The sequence below is a fragment of the Ranitomeya variabilis genome, chromosome 2 (assembly GCF_051348905.1).
Source record: "Ranitomeya variabilis isolate aRanVar5 chromosome 2, aRanVar5.hap1, whole genome shotgun sequence".
Taxonomy (NCBI): domain Eukaryota; kingdom Metazoa; phylum Chordata; class Amphibia; order Anura; family Dendrobatidae; genus Ranitomeya; species Ranitomeya variabilis.
The window spans coordinates 656940708-656958606 of record NC_135233.1 but is presented as its reverse complement, the minus strand read 5'-3'; the positions used below and the strand labels follow the sequence as shown (position 1 = coordinate 656958606).

At 44.3% G+C, this 17899-nt stretch overlaps 1 protein-coding gene across 1 annotated transcript in view; it reads right to left on the bottom strand.

Moving 5' to 3' along the window:
* TAB2 (TGF-beta activated kinase 1 (MAP3K7) binding protein 2) overlaps window positions 1-17899 on the bottom strand; it is a 155431-nt gene that overhangs the window by 48081 nt on the left and 89451 nt on the right. The window contains exon 3 of the mRNA XM_077289185.1: window positions 16661-16847. Within this exon, the coding sequence (XP_077145300.1) occupies window positions 16661-16762 (102 nt within the window). The 5' untranslated portion in view covers window positions 16763-16847. The remainder of the gene's footprint in view (window positions 1-16660; window positions 16848-17899) is intronic.

Genomic DNA, 17899 nt, shown 5'->3' with positions numbered 1-17899 from the left:
CTCTTGAGTTCAGCGATATCCCATATGTGGACGAAAACTACTTTTGAGGCACAGTGCAAAGCTCAGAAGGGAAGTAGAGCCATATTACAGTGCAGATTTTGCTGCAATTGTTTGAGGGTGCCATGTTACATTGGCAGAGCCCCTGAGGTGCCAGAACAGCAGAAGCCCCCATAATTGACCCCATTTTATCAATTAAACCTCTTACTGAATTCATCTAGAGATGCAGTGATTATACTGACACCACAGGTATGTCACAAACTTTTATACCATTGGGCAGTGAAAAAAAAAATAATTAACATTTTTACCACCAAGATTGTGTGTTAGCCTCAAGTTTCACATTTTCACACTGGGAAATGGGTAAAAATGGCACCAGAATCTGTCCCACAGTTTCTGCTGAATGTAGAAATACCCCCATATATGGCTATACAGTACTACTCTGACATACGGAGAGACTCAGGAGGGACGGAGCACCATTTGCCTCCTGGTGTGCAGATTTTCCTAGACTAGTTTGTTGATTCCATATAAAAAGAGCCTCTAAGGCTGGTTTCACATTTGCGTTTTTTGCCGCTGCGTTTTAGCGCAAAAAACGCATGCGTTTTTTTCCTATATTTAACATTAAAAACGCATGCTTTTTTTGTATGCGTTTTGCCGCGTTTGATGATGCATGCGTCTTTTCTATGCTTGCGTTTTGTTGCAGAAATGCAACATGTAGTAATTTCTAGAGGCGTTTTTTTGCGGCAAAAAAACGTATTGCTGTCTATGTAAACGCATGCGTTTTTAAGCACATGCGTTTGGTTGCGTATTAAACGCATGCGTTTCAATAGAACAAAACAAGAATACACACTGATAAGCCACCCCCCACCATCAAGGTGATAAAGGGATCCAAACCCTAACCCTACCCCTACTCCTAAAGCCGGTAATTCAATTGCCGGCTTTTCATTTCTCCTGCCTAAACCCGACATGATATGAGACATGGTTTACATACAGTAAACCATCTCATATCCCCCTTTTTTTTTTTTGCATATTCCACACTACTAATGTTAGTAGTGTGGATGTGCAAAATTTCGGCGCTGTAGCTATTAAAAAAAAAGTTCCCAGGCTCGAGGTCATATAAGGACATCCAGCAGAGGGCGCATCACCGCGACTGAAGGTAACTATAGGTCATTGACCTACATTACCTTCATTCCCCAGGGTTTACAGGCAGGAGCACAGCTGCATTATAGCAGAGCTCCTGCCTGAAATATTTTAACCGCTTCAGATGGATTTACATCGTGGGACGTTACAGATCTACGGAAGGTATGTATATTGTTGGTTTATTATTTTTAATTTGTTACAGAACGAGGGTCTTCAGGTGGATTGAGAGAGCAATAAAATATTACAACAACCTGTGTGTTAATTTCATTAAAATACTTTGCAATATTGTGTGTGTTTTTTTTAACCATTTCATACAATTGGATTAATAATGGATAGGTGTCATAATTGACGCCTCTCCATTATTAATCTGGCTTAATGTCACCTTACAATAGCAAGGTGACATTAACCCTTCATTACCCCATATCCCACCGCTACACGGGTGTGGGAAGAGAGTGGCCAAGTGCCAGAATAGGCGCATCTTCCAGATGTGCCTTTTCTGGGGTGGCTGGGGGCAGATGTTTTTAGCCAGGGGGGGGCCAATAACCGTGGACCCTCTCCAGGCTATTAATATCTGTCCTCAGTCACTGGCTTTACCACTCTGGCGGAGAAAATTGCGCGGGAGCCCACGCCAATTTTTTCCGCGATTTAACCCTTAAATTTATTAGCTACAGCGCCGAAATTTTGCACATACACACTACTAACATTAGTAGTGTGGAATATGCAAAAAAAGGGGGATATGACATGGTTTACTGTATGTAAACCATGTCTCATGTCGGGTTTAGGCAGGAGAAATGAAAAGCTGGCAATCGGCTTTTCTGCTATATCGCGCTGAAGTAAATCTAAATTATATACCGTATTTCGCGGCATATAAGACGCACCGGACCATAAGACGCACCCCAAATTTGGGGTGAAAATTGCAGAAAAAAAGATTTTTTATAAGATGGGGGTCCGTCTTATTGTCCGAATTTACAGTATCTTACCTGAGGGCTGGTGGTGGCAGAGCAGGGTCACAGGAGGCATGGTGGCGGCAGAGGTGGGGTGATGCGGTACGGCGTGCACCTGAGCAGGGTCCCTTCCTGCTTAGGTGGGCGACGCCACGGCCTGGTGTCCATGGGAGGGTGGCAGCAGTGGTTACCGACAGAGGTGCTGGGATGAGGAAGCACAGTGAGAGGTATGGCGTGAGAGGGGTCCCTTTCCCCGGTGAGGTGATGGAAGGATCTCGTGGGCACATGGACTGGAGATGATGGAGGTAGTGGTGTACATTGTGAAGCGAGTATTCCACAGGAGCTCAGATGTCTGAGCGCCGGGAAGCGGCAAGGACTCAGACATATGAGCGCCTGTGGAATACTCGCTTCACAATGTACACCACTACCTCCATCATCTCCAGTCCATGTGCCCACGAGATCCTTCCTGAACCTTGCTGCACCCATCCTGGGAAGCAAAAGGATACAGGATACAGAGTCCAAAGTCCCGGTGAGGTGATGCAGCAGCCGGTAATGCTTACCGTGGACCGTGGCGGTGGAGATGAGGAGGCGCAGTGAGCGGGGTCCCTTTCCCCGGTGAGTTGATGCTGCAGCCCCGGTAATGCACAGAGCCGGGTGAATCCTGTTGATATCGGTGGGCGCGGCCATCTTCCTGAGGCCGCGCGTTCGCAGATGGAGCTCTAGTGCCCGGGGCTTCAGGAAAATGGCCGCCGCGATCCCCATCTGCGCACGCGCGGCATCTCGCGGCCATTTTCCTAAAGCCCCGGGCACTAGAGCTCCATCTGCGAACGCGCGGCCTCAGGAAGATGGCCGCGCGCACCGATAACAACAGGATTCACCCGGCTCTGTGCATTACCGGGGCTGCAGCATCAACTCACCGGGGAAAGGGACCCCGCTCACTGCGCCTCCTCATCTCCACCGCCACACCTCTGCCGCCGCACCTCTGCCGCCGCACCTCTGCCGCCGCACCTCTGCCGCCGCACCTCTGCCGCCGCACCTCTGCCGCCACGGTCCACGGTAAGCCTGCATTGCGCATATAAGACGCACCCCCCATTTCCCCCCCTTTTTTTGGGGGGAAAAAGTGCGTCTTATATGCCAAAAAATACGGTATATAAAACTTGACTTTGCCAAAAGTCGTCGACTTATGAAATTGGCCGATCTGTTTTGCTCAACCCTAATTTTGATGATTGGCAGCTGTCACACACTTCTCGGCATGCGTTTCAAAAACGCAAACGCAGGAAAAAACGCATGTAAACGCGTCAAAACGCCGCGTTTTTTTAACCGCATGAGAAAACGCATGCGTCTAAAAAATGCAGCGTTTGCACGCGTTTACATGCGTTTTTTCACCACCTGCGTTTGCATTTTAAACGCTGCGTTTTTAAACGCAAATGTGAAACTAGCCTAAGTACTAGAAAAGCAGAATCCACTCTCAAGTGACCCCATTTTGGAAATTATAACCCTTTGGGAATTAATTTACAGATGTAGTGACGATTTTGATGTGTGTTTTGCAGAAACAAGAGTCAGTGGATGTTGCTGAGTGAAAAATGCAAACTGCCGTTTTAGTGACCAGTACGCTGTAGTTACCAGTACGTTGGTAGTCACCAGTACGTTATGGCCAGCCGATGCTTCTGCAGACATGCACCTGTAAATTAGACGGGACATTCGGATTTGGGAGCGGAGATTTTGCTGAATTTCTTTTGGGGAGCGAGGAACTATTTAACTTTTCCAGAGCCTTTGTGCTACCAGTAACACGGAAGCACCCTATATCTCCGTTAACAGGTGACAGATCTGAGTGGACACTTGCTTTTTTTGTGGATTGAGTTGAAGCTTTTATTGAGAACATTTTACATACCGTTTGGGATCACAGTTACCCGGCGCTCTATGCTGTCCACTTTGGGGTTTCCATCTAAATCTCTGAGTGACGTGATTCAGATGAACCCCCCAAGGGATCCATTCACTATAACGAGGCAGAAGATTTACTCTGGACTCCGTCTGGCCTTTGTTCCGTGGTTTCCTTCTTTTCTAAAGTGCAAAAAACTGACAGAAGGCACTTTTATGCAATACTAAAAAGAAAGACACCGACGAATCACAGGTCAGATAGCATCCACAGTACCTCCATCTGACTCTTTATAGTGAATCTTCTGCCATAGGTTTTGTCTGAATCACGTATTTTAGATATTTACACGGAAAACCCTGTGTAAGAGCTCAGGGCAGAGTGCAGGATAAATGTGCGCCAAGCCTTACTGCGATCTTTGGATGAATGAAAAAAAATAAATAAATCAACAGCATGTGAAGAATTGGTTTTGTTTATTTTTTTTATGCCGTTCCTCGTGCAGTATAAGTGATTAGGCGACTTTATTCTTCGGGTCGGTGCGATTACAGCGATACCAGATTTATAGCGGGTTTTTATATTTGGCTGCTGTCACACACAAAGTCGCTTTTTATTGAGAAAACTAGTTTTTGCATCACCATATTTTGAGAGTTATAATTTTTTCATATATAGGCCAACAGTCATGTGAGGGCTTGTTTTTTGCGGGACGAGCTGACGTTTTTATTAATACCATTTTAAGGCACATGACATTTTTTGATCGCTTTCTATTCCGATTTTTGGGAGACAGAATGAACAAAAACCAGCAATTCAGGAATTGCTTTTCATTTTTTTTTTAATAAATACCGTTCCGCGTGCGGTAAAATTGGTAAGGCTAAGTACGCACTTGCGTTTGACTGGTCTGAGTATGGCTGCGTACGTGCTCCCTTAACCCCTTCAAGACGCGGCCCTTTTTCGTTTTTGCGTTTTCGTTTTTCACTTCCCTCCTTCCCAGAGCCATAACTTTTTTATTTTTCTGTCAATATGGTCATGTGAGGGCTTATTTTTTGCGAGACGAGTTGTACTTTTGAACGACACCATTGGTTTTACCATGTCTTGTACTAGAAAACGGGAAAAAAATTCCAAGTGCGGTGAAACTGCAAAAAAAGTGCAATCCCACACTTGTTTTTTGTTTGTTTTTTTTGCTAGGTTCACTAAATGCTAAAACTAACCTGCCATTGTGATTCTCTAGGTCATTACGAGTTCATAGACACCTAACATGTCTAGGTTATTTTTTATCTAAGTGGTGAAAAAAAAAGCGCCATTTTCCGATACCCGAAGCGTCTCCATTTTTCGTGATCTGGGGTCGGGTGAGGGCTTATTTTTTGCGCGCCGAGCTGACATTTTAATAATACCACTTTTGTGCAGATACGTTCTTTTGATCGCCCGTTATTGCATTTTAATGCAATGTCGTGGCGACCAAAAAAAACGTAATTCTGGCATTTCAAATTTTTTTCTCGCTATGCTGTTTGGCGATCAGGTTAATGCTTTTTTTTAATTGATAGTTTGGGTGATTCTGAACGTGGCGATACCAAATACGTGTAGGTTTGATTTTTTTATTGTTTTATTTAGGATGGGGCAAAAGGGGGGTGTTTTAAACTTTTAAATTTTTTATATTTTTTTCATATTTTAAAAAACATTTTTTATTTTTTTTTACTTGTGCCATGCTTCAATAGCCTCCATGGGAGGCTAGAAGCTGGCACAACTATCGGCTCAGCTACATAGCAGCGATCATCAGTGTGCTATGAGCGCCGACCACAGGGGGACGCTCACAGCAGGCCGGCATCAGTAACCATAGAGGTCTCAAGGACCTCTATGGTTACTGTCCTGACACATCGCCGACCCCCGATCATGTGACGGGGGTCAGCGATGCGCTCATTTCCGGCCGCGCGGCCGGAAGCGGTAGTTAAATGCCGCTGTCAGCGTTTGACAGCGTCATTTAACAGGTTAATAGCGGCGGGTGAATCGCGATTTCACCCGCCGCTATTGCGCGCACATGTCAGCTGTACAAAACAGCTGACCTGTCGCGACTTTGATGTGGGCTCACCGCCAAAGCCCACATCAAAGGGGGAGACGCGACATGCGCAGTAATAGTATGGCGCATGTCATGAAGGGGTTAAGCTCTGCCTACTTCTGCATGCGTCCTGCGTACCTATCTTTAACATTGGGTACGCAGGGACATGCGTTGTATGTGGATGCGTCCGCATGCGGCATTTTGATGTGCCCGCCGACTGCACGGGAACACAACTTTTTGGAGGATGTACGCAGCCATACTCAGACCAGTCAAACGCAAGTGTGTAACCAGCCTAAGGCAGCTTTATTCTTGGGGTCAGTACAATTACAGCGATCCCTCATTTATAATCTTTTTTTGTGTTTTGGTGGTTTTACACAAAAACTTTTATAGAAAAAACTATTTTTGCGTCGCTTTATTCTGAGAGATATAACATATTTTTCTGCTGATGGAGCTGTATGGTGGCTTGTTTTTTGCGGGACAAGATGACTTTCAGTGATACCATTTTTATTTACATCCGTCTTTTTGATCGCGTTTTATTGCACTTTTTGTTCGGCAGTATGTTAAAGCATTGTTTAATTGCCTCGTTTTTTATTTATTTTTTACGGTATTCACTGAAGGGGTTAACTAGTGGGACAGTTTTATAGAGCGGGTTGTTACGACACGGCGATACCAAATGTGTACTTTTACCGCTTTTTTTATTTACATACATTTATTGGAAAAATGTTTTTTCCTTTGGGGATTTTTTAAAAATATTTTTACACTTTTTTTAAACTTTCTTACATTGTCCCAGTATGGGACATTACTATTTTACAGAAGATCACGGATCTGACACTATGCACTGCAGAGTATCAGATCAGGATCTGACAGGCAGGAAAGGAGGCATGCTAGCACCTGTCATCAGCAGGAGCTCACAAGCCACCTTTCCTGCAGGACCCCACGGCCATCTTGGTGCCTGGGGTCCCCATGGTGACCGGTGATCACATCACGTTGTTTTGAAGGAAGCGCGCAGGGAGGGGCTCTACTACTGACAGCGGCATCAGAGGGGTTAAATGCCCACGTTTGGTGCTAGCACCAATCGTCGTCATTGCTGCGGGTTGTCCGCTGTCACCTGCACGCGATAGCTGCGGCACTCAGCATGAGGCTGCGTGATCGCGGCGCCGTACTAGTACTGCCCTGGGCACGAAAGCACCTCCTACAGAGCAGTACTAGCACGGCACAGATTGCGAAGGGGTTAAAGGGGCGATATCTGAAAAACTGCAGATTTAAAAATGGAATCTATATTGGCACAAATTAATAAATGTGTGTGAACATTATTATAAAACCACATTGTGAATAGGGGAATACCCCTTAAATTATCAAATTGTTAATTACATATTTATTTGAAAAGACAAGGGTATGATGCTCTTAACCAGCTAGCCCACAAGAGCCACTTTTTCCACCTTTGCTATTGAAAAATTGTTGAAGTTAACTTATAGGTACAAAGAAATAAAAAAGCCAGAGAAGCATTTTTTTTTTTGGAAAGTTATACTTTCTCGATCCATGTTTCATGGCTCCAGACATCTGTACACTCACTGAGTGCAAGTTGTTTTTCTCTATGGCTGGGCTGCCATGTAGAGTTTGTCTGCGGTTCACTTGCCAAGCAGCCACTTCTTTATAGTTTCAGGTATTTCAACAGCGTCATTACATTTATTTCAAATTTCTTGCTTATTTTTAATAACCACTGTTTTTGAGAAACTGTGTGACCATTGACAGTAAGCAATTTACAATTAATTTCTACTAATAAAGCAGAAAGATGTTGCAACTCTGAGGGTATGTTTCCACGGTCAGGAAACGCTGCTTGTTTGACGCTGCGCAGAGCTGCAGCGTCAAACAAGCAGCGTCCAGATGTTCCAGCATAGTGGAGGGGATTTTATGAAATCCCGTCTCCACTATGCGTGGAAACCCGCACGCGGCGGCCCTGCGACTCCGGACATGCTGCGCGTCTTTTCAGATCGCAGCATGTCCGTACACCTTGCGGGGAACGCAGCGTCCCCGCAAGGCATATCACAGGGCCCTATGGGAGCGAGCGATCATCCCGGATGTGACGAGTTAACACATCCGGCATGATCGTGTCCCAGAAAGGGGGCGGGGCTTAGCGCCGAGCGGCTTCGCCGCTGCGGCGATACCGCCGGCCATCCTGACAGTGGAAACATACCCTTATGAAGCCAAACAGGCTCCAAAGATCCCCCGTCTACAGGTTGTAGGCCAGCTCATAAGAAAAGCTGCTTGGGACAGCGACATGCAGATGTGGCAAGTGCCTAATATAAATATTCCTTAAGATATGCAGCATTTTTAGTATGTTCAATAATTTTATTGTCCGTGATCATAACACCAGAGCTCTGGTACAAAGTTCTCAATGTAGTGAATATGCCCATGCTTAACCCCTTCATGACCCAGCCTATTTTGGCCTTAATGACCTTGCCGTTTTTTGCAATTCTGACCAGTGTCCCTTTATGAGGTAATAACTCAGGAACGCTTCAACGGATCCTAGCGATTCTGAGAATGTTTTTTCGTGACATATTGGGCTTCATGTTAATGGTAAATTTAGGTCGATAATTTCTGAGTTTATTTGTGAAAAAAAACGGAAATTTCGCAATTTTCACATTTTGAATTTTTATTCTGTTAAACCAGAGAGTTATGTGACACAAAATAGTTAATAAATAACATTTCCCACATGTCTACTTTACATCAGCACAATTTTGGAAACACATTTTTTTTTTTGCTAGGAAGTTATAAGGGTTAAAATTTGACCAGTGATTTCTCATTTTTACAACAAAATGTACAAAACCATTATATCTAGGGACCACCTCACATTTGAAGTCAGTTTGAGGGTTCTATATGGCTGAAAATACCCAAAAGTGACACCATTCTAAAAACTGCACCCCTCAACGTGCTCAAAACCACATTCAAGAAGTTTATTAACCCTTCAGGTGTTTCACAGCAGCAAAAGCAACATGGAAGTAAAAAATGAACATTTAACTTTTTAGTCACAAAAATGATCTTTTAGCAACAATTTTTTTATTTTCCCAAGGGTAAAAGGAGAAACTGAACCACGAACGTTGTTGTCCAATTTGTCCTGAGTACGCTGATACCTCATATGTGGGGGTAAACCACTGTTTGGGCGCCCGGCAGGGCTCGGAAGGGAAGGAGCGCCATTTGACTTTTTGAATGAAAAATTGGCTCCAATCTTTAGCGGACACCATGTCGCGTTTGGAGAGCCCCCGTGTGCCTAAACATTGGAGCTCCCCCACAAGTGACCCCATTTTGGAATCTAGACCCCCCAAGGAACCTATCTAGAAGCATAGTGAGCACTTTAAACCCCCAGGTGCTTCACAAATTGATCCGTAAAAATGAATCAGTACTTTTTTTTCACAAAAAAATTATTTTAGCCTCAATTTTTTCATTTTCACATGGGCAACAGGATAAAATGGATCCTAAAATTTGTTGGACAATTTCTCGTGAGTACACCGATACCTCACATGTGGGGGTAAACCACTGTTTGGGCACATGGTAAGGCTCGGAAGGGAAGGAGCGCCATTTGACTTTTTGAATGAAAAATTATCTCCATCGCTAGCGGACACCATGTCGCGTTTGGAGAGCCCCTGTGTGCCTAAACATTGGAGCTCCCCTACAAGTGACCCCATTTTGGAAACTAGACCCCCCAAGGAACTTATCTAGATGCATAGTGAGCACTTATAAACTTCTGTGAAGCACCTGGGGGTTATAACGCAGAGCCGTGAAAATAAAAAATAATTTTTCTTTCCTCAAAAATGATTTTTAGCCCAGAATTTTTTTATTTTCCCAAGGGTAATAGGAGAAATTGGACTCCAAAATTGGACTCCAAATGTTGTTGTCCAGTTTGTCCTGAGTACGATGATACCCCATATGTGGGGGTAAACCACTGTTTGGGCGCACGGCACGGCTCGGAAGGGAAGGCATGCCATTTGGCTTTTTGAACCGAAAATTAGCTCCAATCATTAGCGGACACCATGTCGCGTTTGAAGAGCCCCTGTGTGCCTAAACATTGGAGCTCCCGCTCAAGTGACCCCATTTTGGAAACTAGACCTCCCAAGGAACTAATCTAGATGTGTGATGAGCACTTTGAACCCCCAAGTGCTTCACAGAAGTTTATAACGCAGAGCCGTGAAAATAATAAATGTTTCCTTTCCTCAAAAATATTTTTTAGCCCAGAATTTTTTATTTTTGCAAGGGTAACAGGAGAAATTTGACCCCAAAAGTTGTTGTCTAGTTTCTCCTGAGTACGCTGATACCCCATATGTGAGGGTAAACCACTGTTTGGGCACATGCCGGGGCTCGGAAGGGAAGTAGTGACGTTTTGGAATGCAGACTTTGATGGAATGGTCTGCGGGCATCATGTTACGTTTGCAGAGCCCCTGATATGCCTAAACAGTAGAAACCCCCCACAAGTGACTCCATTTTGGAAACTAGACCCCCCAAGGAACTTATCTAGATGTGTGGTGAGCACTTTCAACCCCCAAGTGCTTCACAGAAGTTTATAACGCAGAGCCGTGAAAATAAAAAATAATTGTTCTTTCCTCAAAAAATTATGTTTTAGCAAGTAATTTTTTATTTTTGCAAGGGTAACAGGAGAAATTGGACCCCAACAGTTGTTGCCCAGTTTGTCCTGAGTACGCTGGTACCCCATATGTGGGGGTAAACCACTGTTTGGGCGCATGTCGGGGCTTGGAAGGGAGGGAGCACCATTTGACTTTTTGAATGCAAGATTGGCTGGAATCAATGGTGGCGCCATGTTGAGTTTGGAGACCCCTGATGTGCCTAAACAGTGGAAACCCCTCAATTCTAACTTCAACACTAACCCCAACACACCCCTAATCCTAATCCCAACTGTAGCCATAACCCTAATCACAACCCTAACCCCAACACACCCCTAACCCCAACACACCCGTAACCCTAATTCCAACCCTAACCCTAATCCTAACCCTAATCCCAACCCTAACCCTAATCCCAACCCTAACCACAACTGTAACCCCAACACACCCCTAACCCTATCCGTAACCCTAACCACATGCCTAATCTTAACACTATTTCCAACCCTAGCCCTAATTCCAACCCTAACCCTAAGGCTATGTGCCCACGTTGCGGATTCGTGTGAGATTTTTCCGCACGATTTTTGAAAAATCTGCAGGTAAAAGGCACTGCGTTTTACCTGCGGATTTACAGCGGATTTCCAGTGTTTTTTTGTGCGGATTTCACCTGCGGATTCCTATTGAGGAACAGGTGTAAAACGCTGCGGAATCCGCACAAAGAATTGACATGCTGCGGAAAATACAACGCAGCGTTTCTGCACGGAATTTTCCGCACCATGGGCACAGCGGATTTGGTTTTCCATAGGTGTACATGGTACTGTAAACCTGATGGAAAACTGCTACGAATTCGCAGCGGCCAATCCGCTGCGGATCCGCGGCCAATCCGCTGCGGATCCGCGGCCAATCCGCTGCGGATCCGCGGCGGATCCGCAGCCAAATCCGCACTGTGTGCACATGCCATAACCCTAACCCTACCCCTACCCCCTAACCCTACCCCTAACCCTACCCCTAGTTCTAACCCTAGTTCTAACCCTAACCCTAGTGGAAAAATAAAAAAATATATTTTCTTTATTTTATTATTGTCCCTACCTATGGGGGTGATAAAGGGGGGGGTTATTTATAATTTTTTTTATTTCGATCGCTGTGATAGAACCTATCACAGCGATCAAAATGTACTTGCAACGAATCTGCCGGCCGATTCGGCGGGCGCACTGCGCATGCGCCCGCCATTTTGGAAGATGGCGGCCCCCATGGAGAAGACGGATGCACACCGGGAGCCTCGGTAAGTATAAGGGGGGGAGATTGGGGCACGGGGGGGGTCGGAGCACGGGGGGTGGCATAGGTGCACGGGGGGGGCGGACAGGAGGACGTGGGAGCGGAGCACAAGACGGAGGGGAGCGGAGCACAGTTCGGTGGCTTGGGGGGGGTGGCGATCGGTGGGGTGGGGGTGGGGTCACATAAGTGTTTCCAGCCATGGCCGATGATATTGCAGCATCGGCCATGGCTGGATTTTAATATTTCACCAGTTTTTTAGGTGAAATATTACAAATCGCTCTGATTGGCTGTTGAAAGTGAAACAGCCAATCAGAGCGATCGTAACCACGGGGGGGTGAAGCCACCCCCCCTGGGCTGAAGTACCACTCCCCCGTCCCTGCAGATCGGGTGAAATTGGAGTTAACCCTTTCACCCGCTCTGCAGGGACGCGATCATTCCATGACGCCACATAGGCGTCATGGGTCGGATTGGCACCGACTTTCATGACGCCTACGTGGCGTCAAAGGTCGGGAAGGGGTTAATCTCTATGCCATGGTCTATGGAACTACTGTATTGGGAATTAGTAAATTTTTGAATAATCCTTTAGTCCTACCAGTATACTACTGCGTATACTTCCATTTATATACAGTATATGGCTCATAAAAAATAATTTGGGGACTTTTTGTAAACACTTTTATAATGCTTTTTCACCAATTGATTAGTTGGTTAAAAAAAAAAAAATGACACCCATGTCTAGAAAAAGTAAAGATTCAGCAGCCCCTCATACCACTAGTAATAATTATATTTCTATAGCGCCAACATATTATGCAGCACTTTACATTTTATTTTTTAAAATTTTCTCAGTTTCAGTTGTATAGTAGATCGACAAGATTGAGTTTTTCAGCAGTGTAGGACAGACATCCGTACTACTGCACATTACCAAAATAGCTCAAAACCACCAGGAGGATTGCACAGTGGGAACAAATATAAAATCCTCAAGGCTATAAAAATTCCAAAACACCAACAACAAAAAACAAAACACATGTATATCTCAGTAAAAACTTGGAAAACATGGCTAAAATTTGAAAAGCAAATATCCAAAAATTCACTCAAGTCCAAAAATGACAAGCAGATTTACCTCAAGTTCATTTACGCCATATTTACACAACAGACTTTCTCGTGTCATGTTAGATTTATCCCATACACGTTACTGGGACTAACAACACAACTGGCTTTATTTATGGAACAAAGTGATCAGTGTAAAACTCATGCATGACATATTCTGACAGTGGACCATTCCTTATTATTACAGACCCTCTCATCCCTTGGCATCACAGACTTGGCCCTATCCTGGATCTCATCATACCTAACAGACCGGACATTCAGCGTCTCCCACTCACACACCACCTCCTCACCTCGCTCCCTATCTGTCGGAGTCAAACAAGGTTCAGTCCTTGGGCCCCTGCTCTTCTCCACTTACACGTTTGGCCTGGGACAGCTCATAGAATCTCATGGCTTTCAGTATCACCTCTATGCTGATGACACACAGATCTACATCTCTGGACCAGATATCACCTCCCTACTAACCAGAATCCCTCAATGTCTGTCCACTATTTCATCCTTCTTCTCCGCTAGATTTCTGAAACTTAACATGGACAAAACAGAATTCATCATCTTTCCCCCATCTTACGCGACCCCCCCCCCCCCCCCCCCCCCAACGAACCTATCCATTACAGTACATGGCTGCCACTCTCCCCAGTCCCACAAGCTCACTGCCTCGGGGTAATCCTTGATGCTGATCTCTCCTTCAAACCACATATCCAAGCCCTTTCCACTTCCTGCCGACTTCAACTCAAAAATATTTCACGAATCCGTACATTCCTCAACCAAGAATCTGCAAAAACCCTAGTCCATGCCCTATTCATCTCTCGCCTTGACTACTGCAACTTCCTGCTCTGTGGCCTCCCCTCTAACACTCTCGCACCCCTCCAATCTATTCTAAACTCTGCTGCCCGACTAATCCACCTGTCCCCCCGTTATTCCCCGGCCTCTCCCCTCTGTCAATCCCTTCACTGGCTCCCCATTGCCCAGAGACTCCACTACAAAACCCTAACCATGACGTACAAAGCCATCCACAACCTGTCTCCTCCATACATCTGTGACCTCGTCTCCCGGTACTTACCTACACGCAACCTCCGATCCTCACAAGATCTCCTTCTCTACTCCCCTCTTATCTCCTCTTCCCACAATCGTATACAAGATTTCTCCCGCGTCTCACCCCTACTCTGGAACCCTCTGCCACAACACATCAGACTCTTGCCTACCATGGAAACCTTCAAAAAGAGCCTGAAGACCCACCTCTTCCGACAAGCCTACAACCTGCAGTAACCACCGATCAACCAAACCGCTGCATGACCAGCTCTATCCTCACCTACTGTATTCTCACCCATCCCTTGTAGATTGTGAGCCTTCGCGGGCAGGGTCCTCTCTCCTTCTGTACCAGTTGTGACTTGTATTGTTCAAGATTATTGTACTTGTTTTTATTATGTATACTCCTCCTCACATGTAAAGCGCCATGGAATAAATGGCGCTATAACAATAAATAATAATAATTCTGGTCCTATTCTGTGAAAAATCAGACTCATACCAAATCTATGGAAAAAAAAAAAGGTTTATAGAAATGGGGAAAATTAAAAAAAAAAAAAAAATAATATATATATATATATATATATATATATATATATATATATATATATATATATATATATATATATACACACACACATATATATATATACATATATACACACACATATATATATATATATATATATATATATATATATATATATATATATATATATATATATATATATAGACAAGTACATGTGAATAGGGATTTATTTATATATTTTGGATATATATTTGCCATTGCTATATGGACTTCATTTTACTGGTGAAGCATTTTTTTTTTTTTATCTCTGTTCCTGTTGGATAGGTACATTTTTAGATCGCATGCGTTGTTATCAACGGTTCAGGGTCAAGAGGCATCGAATACACCTACTTCATCTTAGTTAGTGCTATATACAATGAACATATTGGCAGAAAGAATGCACAGCCGAATGCTCCATTCAAGTCCTCCTGGCTGACTAAAGGTACTGTCACACTCTGCAACTTTCCAACGATCACGACCAGCGATACGACCTGGCCGTGATCGTTGTAAAGTCGTTGTGTGGTCGCTGGAGAGCTGTCACACAGACCGGTCTCCAGCGACCAACGATGCCGAAGGCCCCGGGTAACCAGGGTAAACATTGGGTTACTAAGCGCAGGGCCGCGCTTAGTAACCCGATGTTTACCCTGGTTACCAGCGGCACTCAGTCAGAGCGGGAAGCAGACGGCAAAAGACCTGAAGGACACCGGAATGTGAGTATGTACGGTTTGTTTGTTTTTTACTTTTACGCTGGTAACCAGGGTAAACATCGGGTTACTAAGCGCGGCCCTGCGCTTAGTAACCCGATGTTTACCCTGGTTACAAGCATAGGGTGTGACTGTACCCTAAGGGAACACAAGTCCCCTACCATGGTGAAAGGTGGGGGACCCAGTGTTGGAACCCATACAGTTCTAAAAGGTTCATTTATCCAGTAGATGGGTGACAAAGGGGTATTCCAGTCTACAAAATTAAAAAGGAATCTGTCAGTAGGATCATCCCTCCTAAGCCGTCTATATGGATCTGACGGTCATAGGAAGCTGATTAAAATGATGCCTTGTTATCTATGATCTGATGACTTATTTCAGATAAATCCACATTTTTCTTATATGTAAAATGAGCTGTTACAGGATATGGAGATGACACTAGCTGGAATGTGAATCTGCCTCCAGAGATTATTTTACATGAAGGGGGAGTTACCAGTGTGAGAGAACTAACAGAACAGGAGAAATGAAAATGGTCTTCTTGCAAACAGTTTTTACAGCTCTTGAGCTCTACTGTATTGCAACAAAATTGCAATCCTGTCCTGTCTGCCAATAAGCTGGAAGCTGAAACTGAGAGGAACCTGCAGATGTGTCAGGTATAACCACATACAGCCCTGCAGTGAGATCAGGAGAGCAGAGAGCGGCCATTACACATCACACTTGTAATTCCCCCCTTCATGAAAAATAAGCTCTGGAGGCAGAGTTATCTTTCAGGCAACTTCCTCACCATAGCCTGGAAGAGCCCTTTTGTATAAAGTGATAAAAGACTATCATCAACAAGGCTTCTGATAGGAGACATGCAGGGATGACTTTCAGCAGTCTAGAATCAGTATGCCCATATTAATAGTTTAGATAGGTCAATTTTTTTTCCCGTTTTCTAGTACATGACATGCTAAAACCAATGATGTCGTTCAAAAGTACAACTCGTCCTGCAAAAAATAAGCCCTCACATGGCCATATTGACGGAAAAATAAAAAAAAAGTTATGGCTGTGGGAAGGAGGGGAGCGAAAAATGAAAACAAAAATACCCAGGGTCATGGAGGGGTAAAAATACATAAATCAAAAGCTTTCCATCAAAGACTTATTGTTTAATACAGAAACATATCACCACATGAAGCTGTCTCCCATTTTGTTTTCTCTGTGCTGCAGCATTTGAGAAAATATGACAAAATAACATTGAAAGCTTTGGATTGGCTAAGATAATGGATTGGTTCTTCGGTTTCATTCACACTCTGTCGCACTTGTACTGCCTTAAAAAAAAAGGAGTAATGCAATTCAAGTAGTTAAATTAGGTATTGTTTCTGTTTCACTTAAAGTTTAAAGAACCAACCTGCTGCATGCACCGGGAAACGACAACTTCAGGCACCTCTGGGAATTTCTGCCGCAGGTCATTTAAAACCTGAAAGTCCACTTGCGAGCTTCCTTGGGCCATTCGTGTATTGCCTGTGCAGAACTGTTCTTTACAGTACAGTTCTAGGCCTTGATGGAACCCAACCTCATCTCTTTGTAAGCATTTTCTGCAAGTAAATAAAGTAAAATGCAGTTGAAAATGCGGAAGATACACGCCTTACACTAATGTATCATTAGCACACAAAAGGGAGCTTTTCTGATAAAATGTAAAGATATGAACTAGGATGGTGTGTAAATAAGATATTTACAATACTTTCTACACATGAATTCATCACTGACATCGTTACCATTTTGTAAATTTAACCTACTTCTAAATGAAGGAGTACTTCAGGTGCAAGATCAATGCAAGACTTAACCGTTTACAAAACTGAATGCACGCACAATCTTTGTAGCTGCTGCTGGAGGGATTTTCTGTCAATACCTGTTTAATTTGCATTGACTGTATGAGTCTTGGTGGGAAACTTATTTTCTTTCTTCAGGTCCAGTTTTTTCTGGTGGATTGCAGAATTTGACTACAGTAAAGCCCTGGACTCAGTCTGTTTGGTGTGATATGTGGCAGCACTGTAATATAGGTCATCTACAAATATCCATCAATCGGATATATGCAATCATTTTTCTTGTTCGAGTGATTGCCGGACTGTTCAATAATCAGGAACACTTGTTTCCAGATAAATTGGCTTCTCTAAATAGAGAAGGCCATTATAAAACCTGACAGATTTGTAGACTAGAAGTACTTTCAGCAACAAAAATATGTACGAAAACACAGATGGATAAAAAAATGTGTTTCAGAGCCTATTCAACCATATGTGAAAAAGCTTGCTGGGAATTTAGAGCATCCTGGGAATTTCCAAATTCATTGTAAGGAAAACTATTATTTAGGAGAAGGCTAAATGAAATATACCTGTACACAATACTTTCATGTGGAGGGGGAGAGGGAGAGGGAGAGGGAGGGGGAGGGGGAGGGGGAGGGGGAGGGGGAGGGGGAGGGAGAGGGGGAGGGAGAGAGAGAGGGGGAGGGAGAGAGAGAGAGGGAGAGGGGGAGGGAGAGAGAGAGAGAGGGAGAGGGGGAGGGAGAGAGGGGGAGGGAGGGGGAGGGAGAGGGGGAGGGAGAGGTGGAGGGAGAGGGGGAGGGAGAGGGGGAGGGGGAGGGATTCCATCT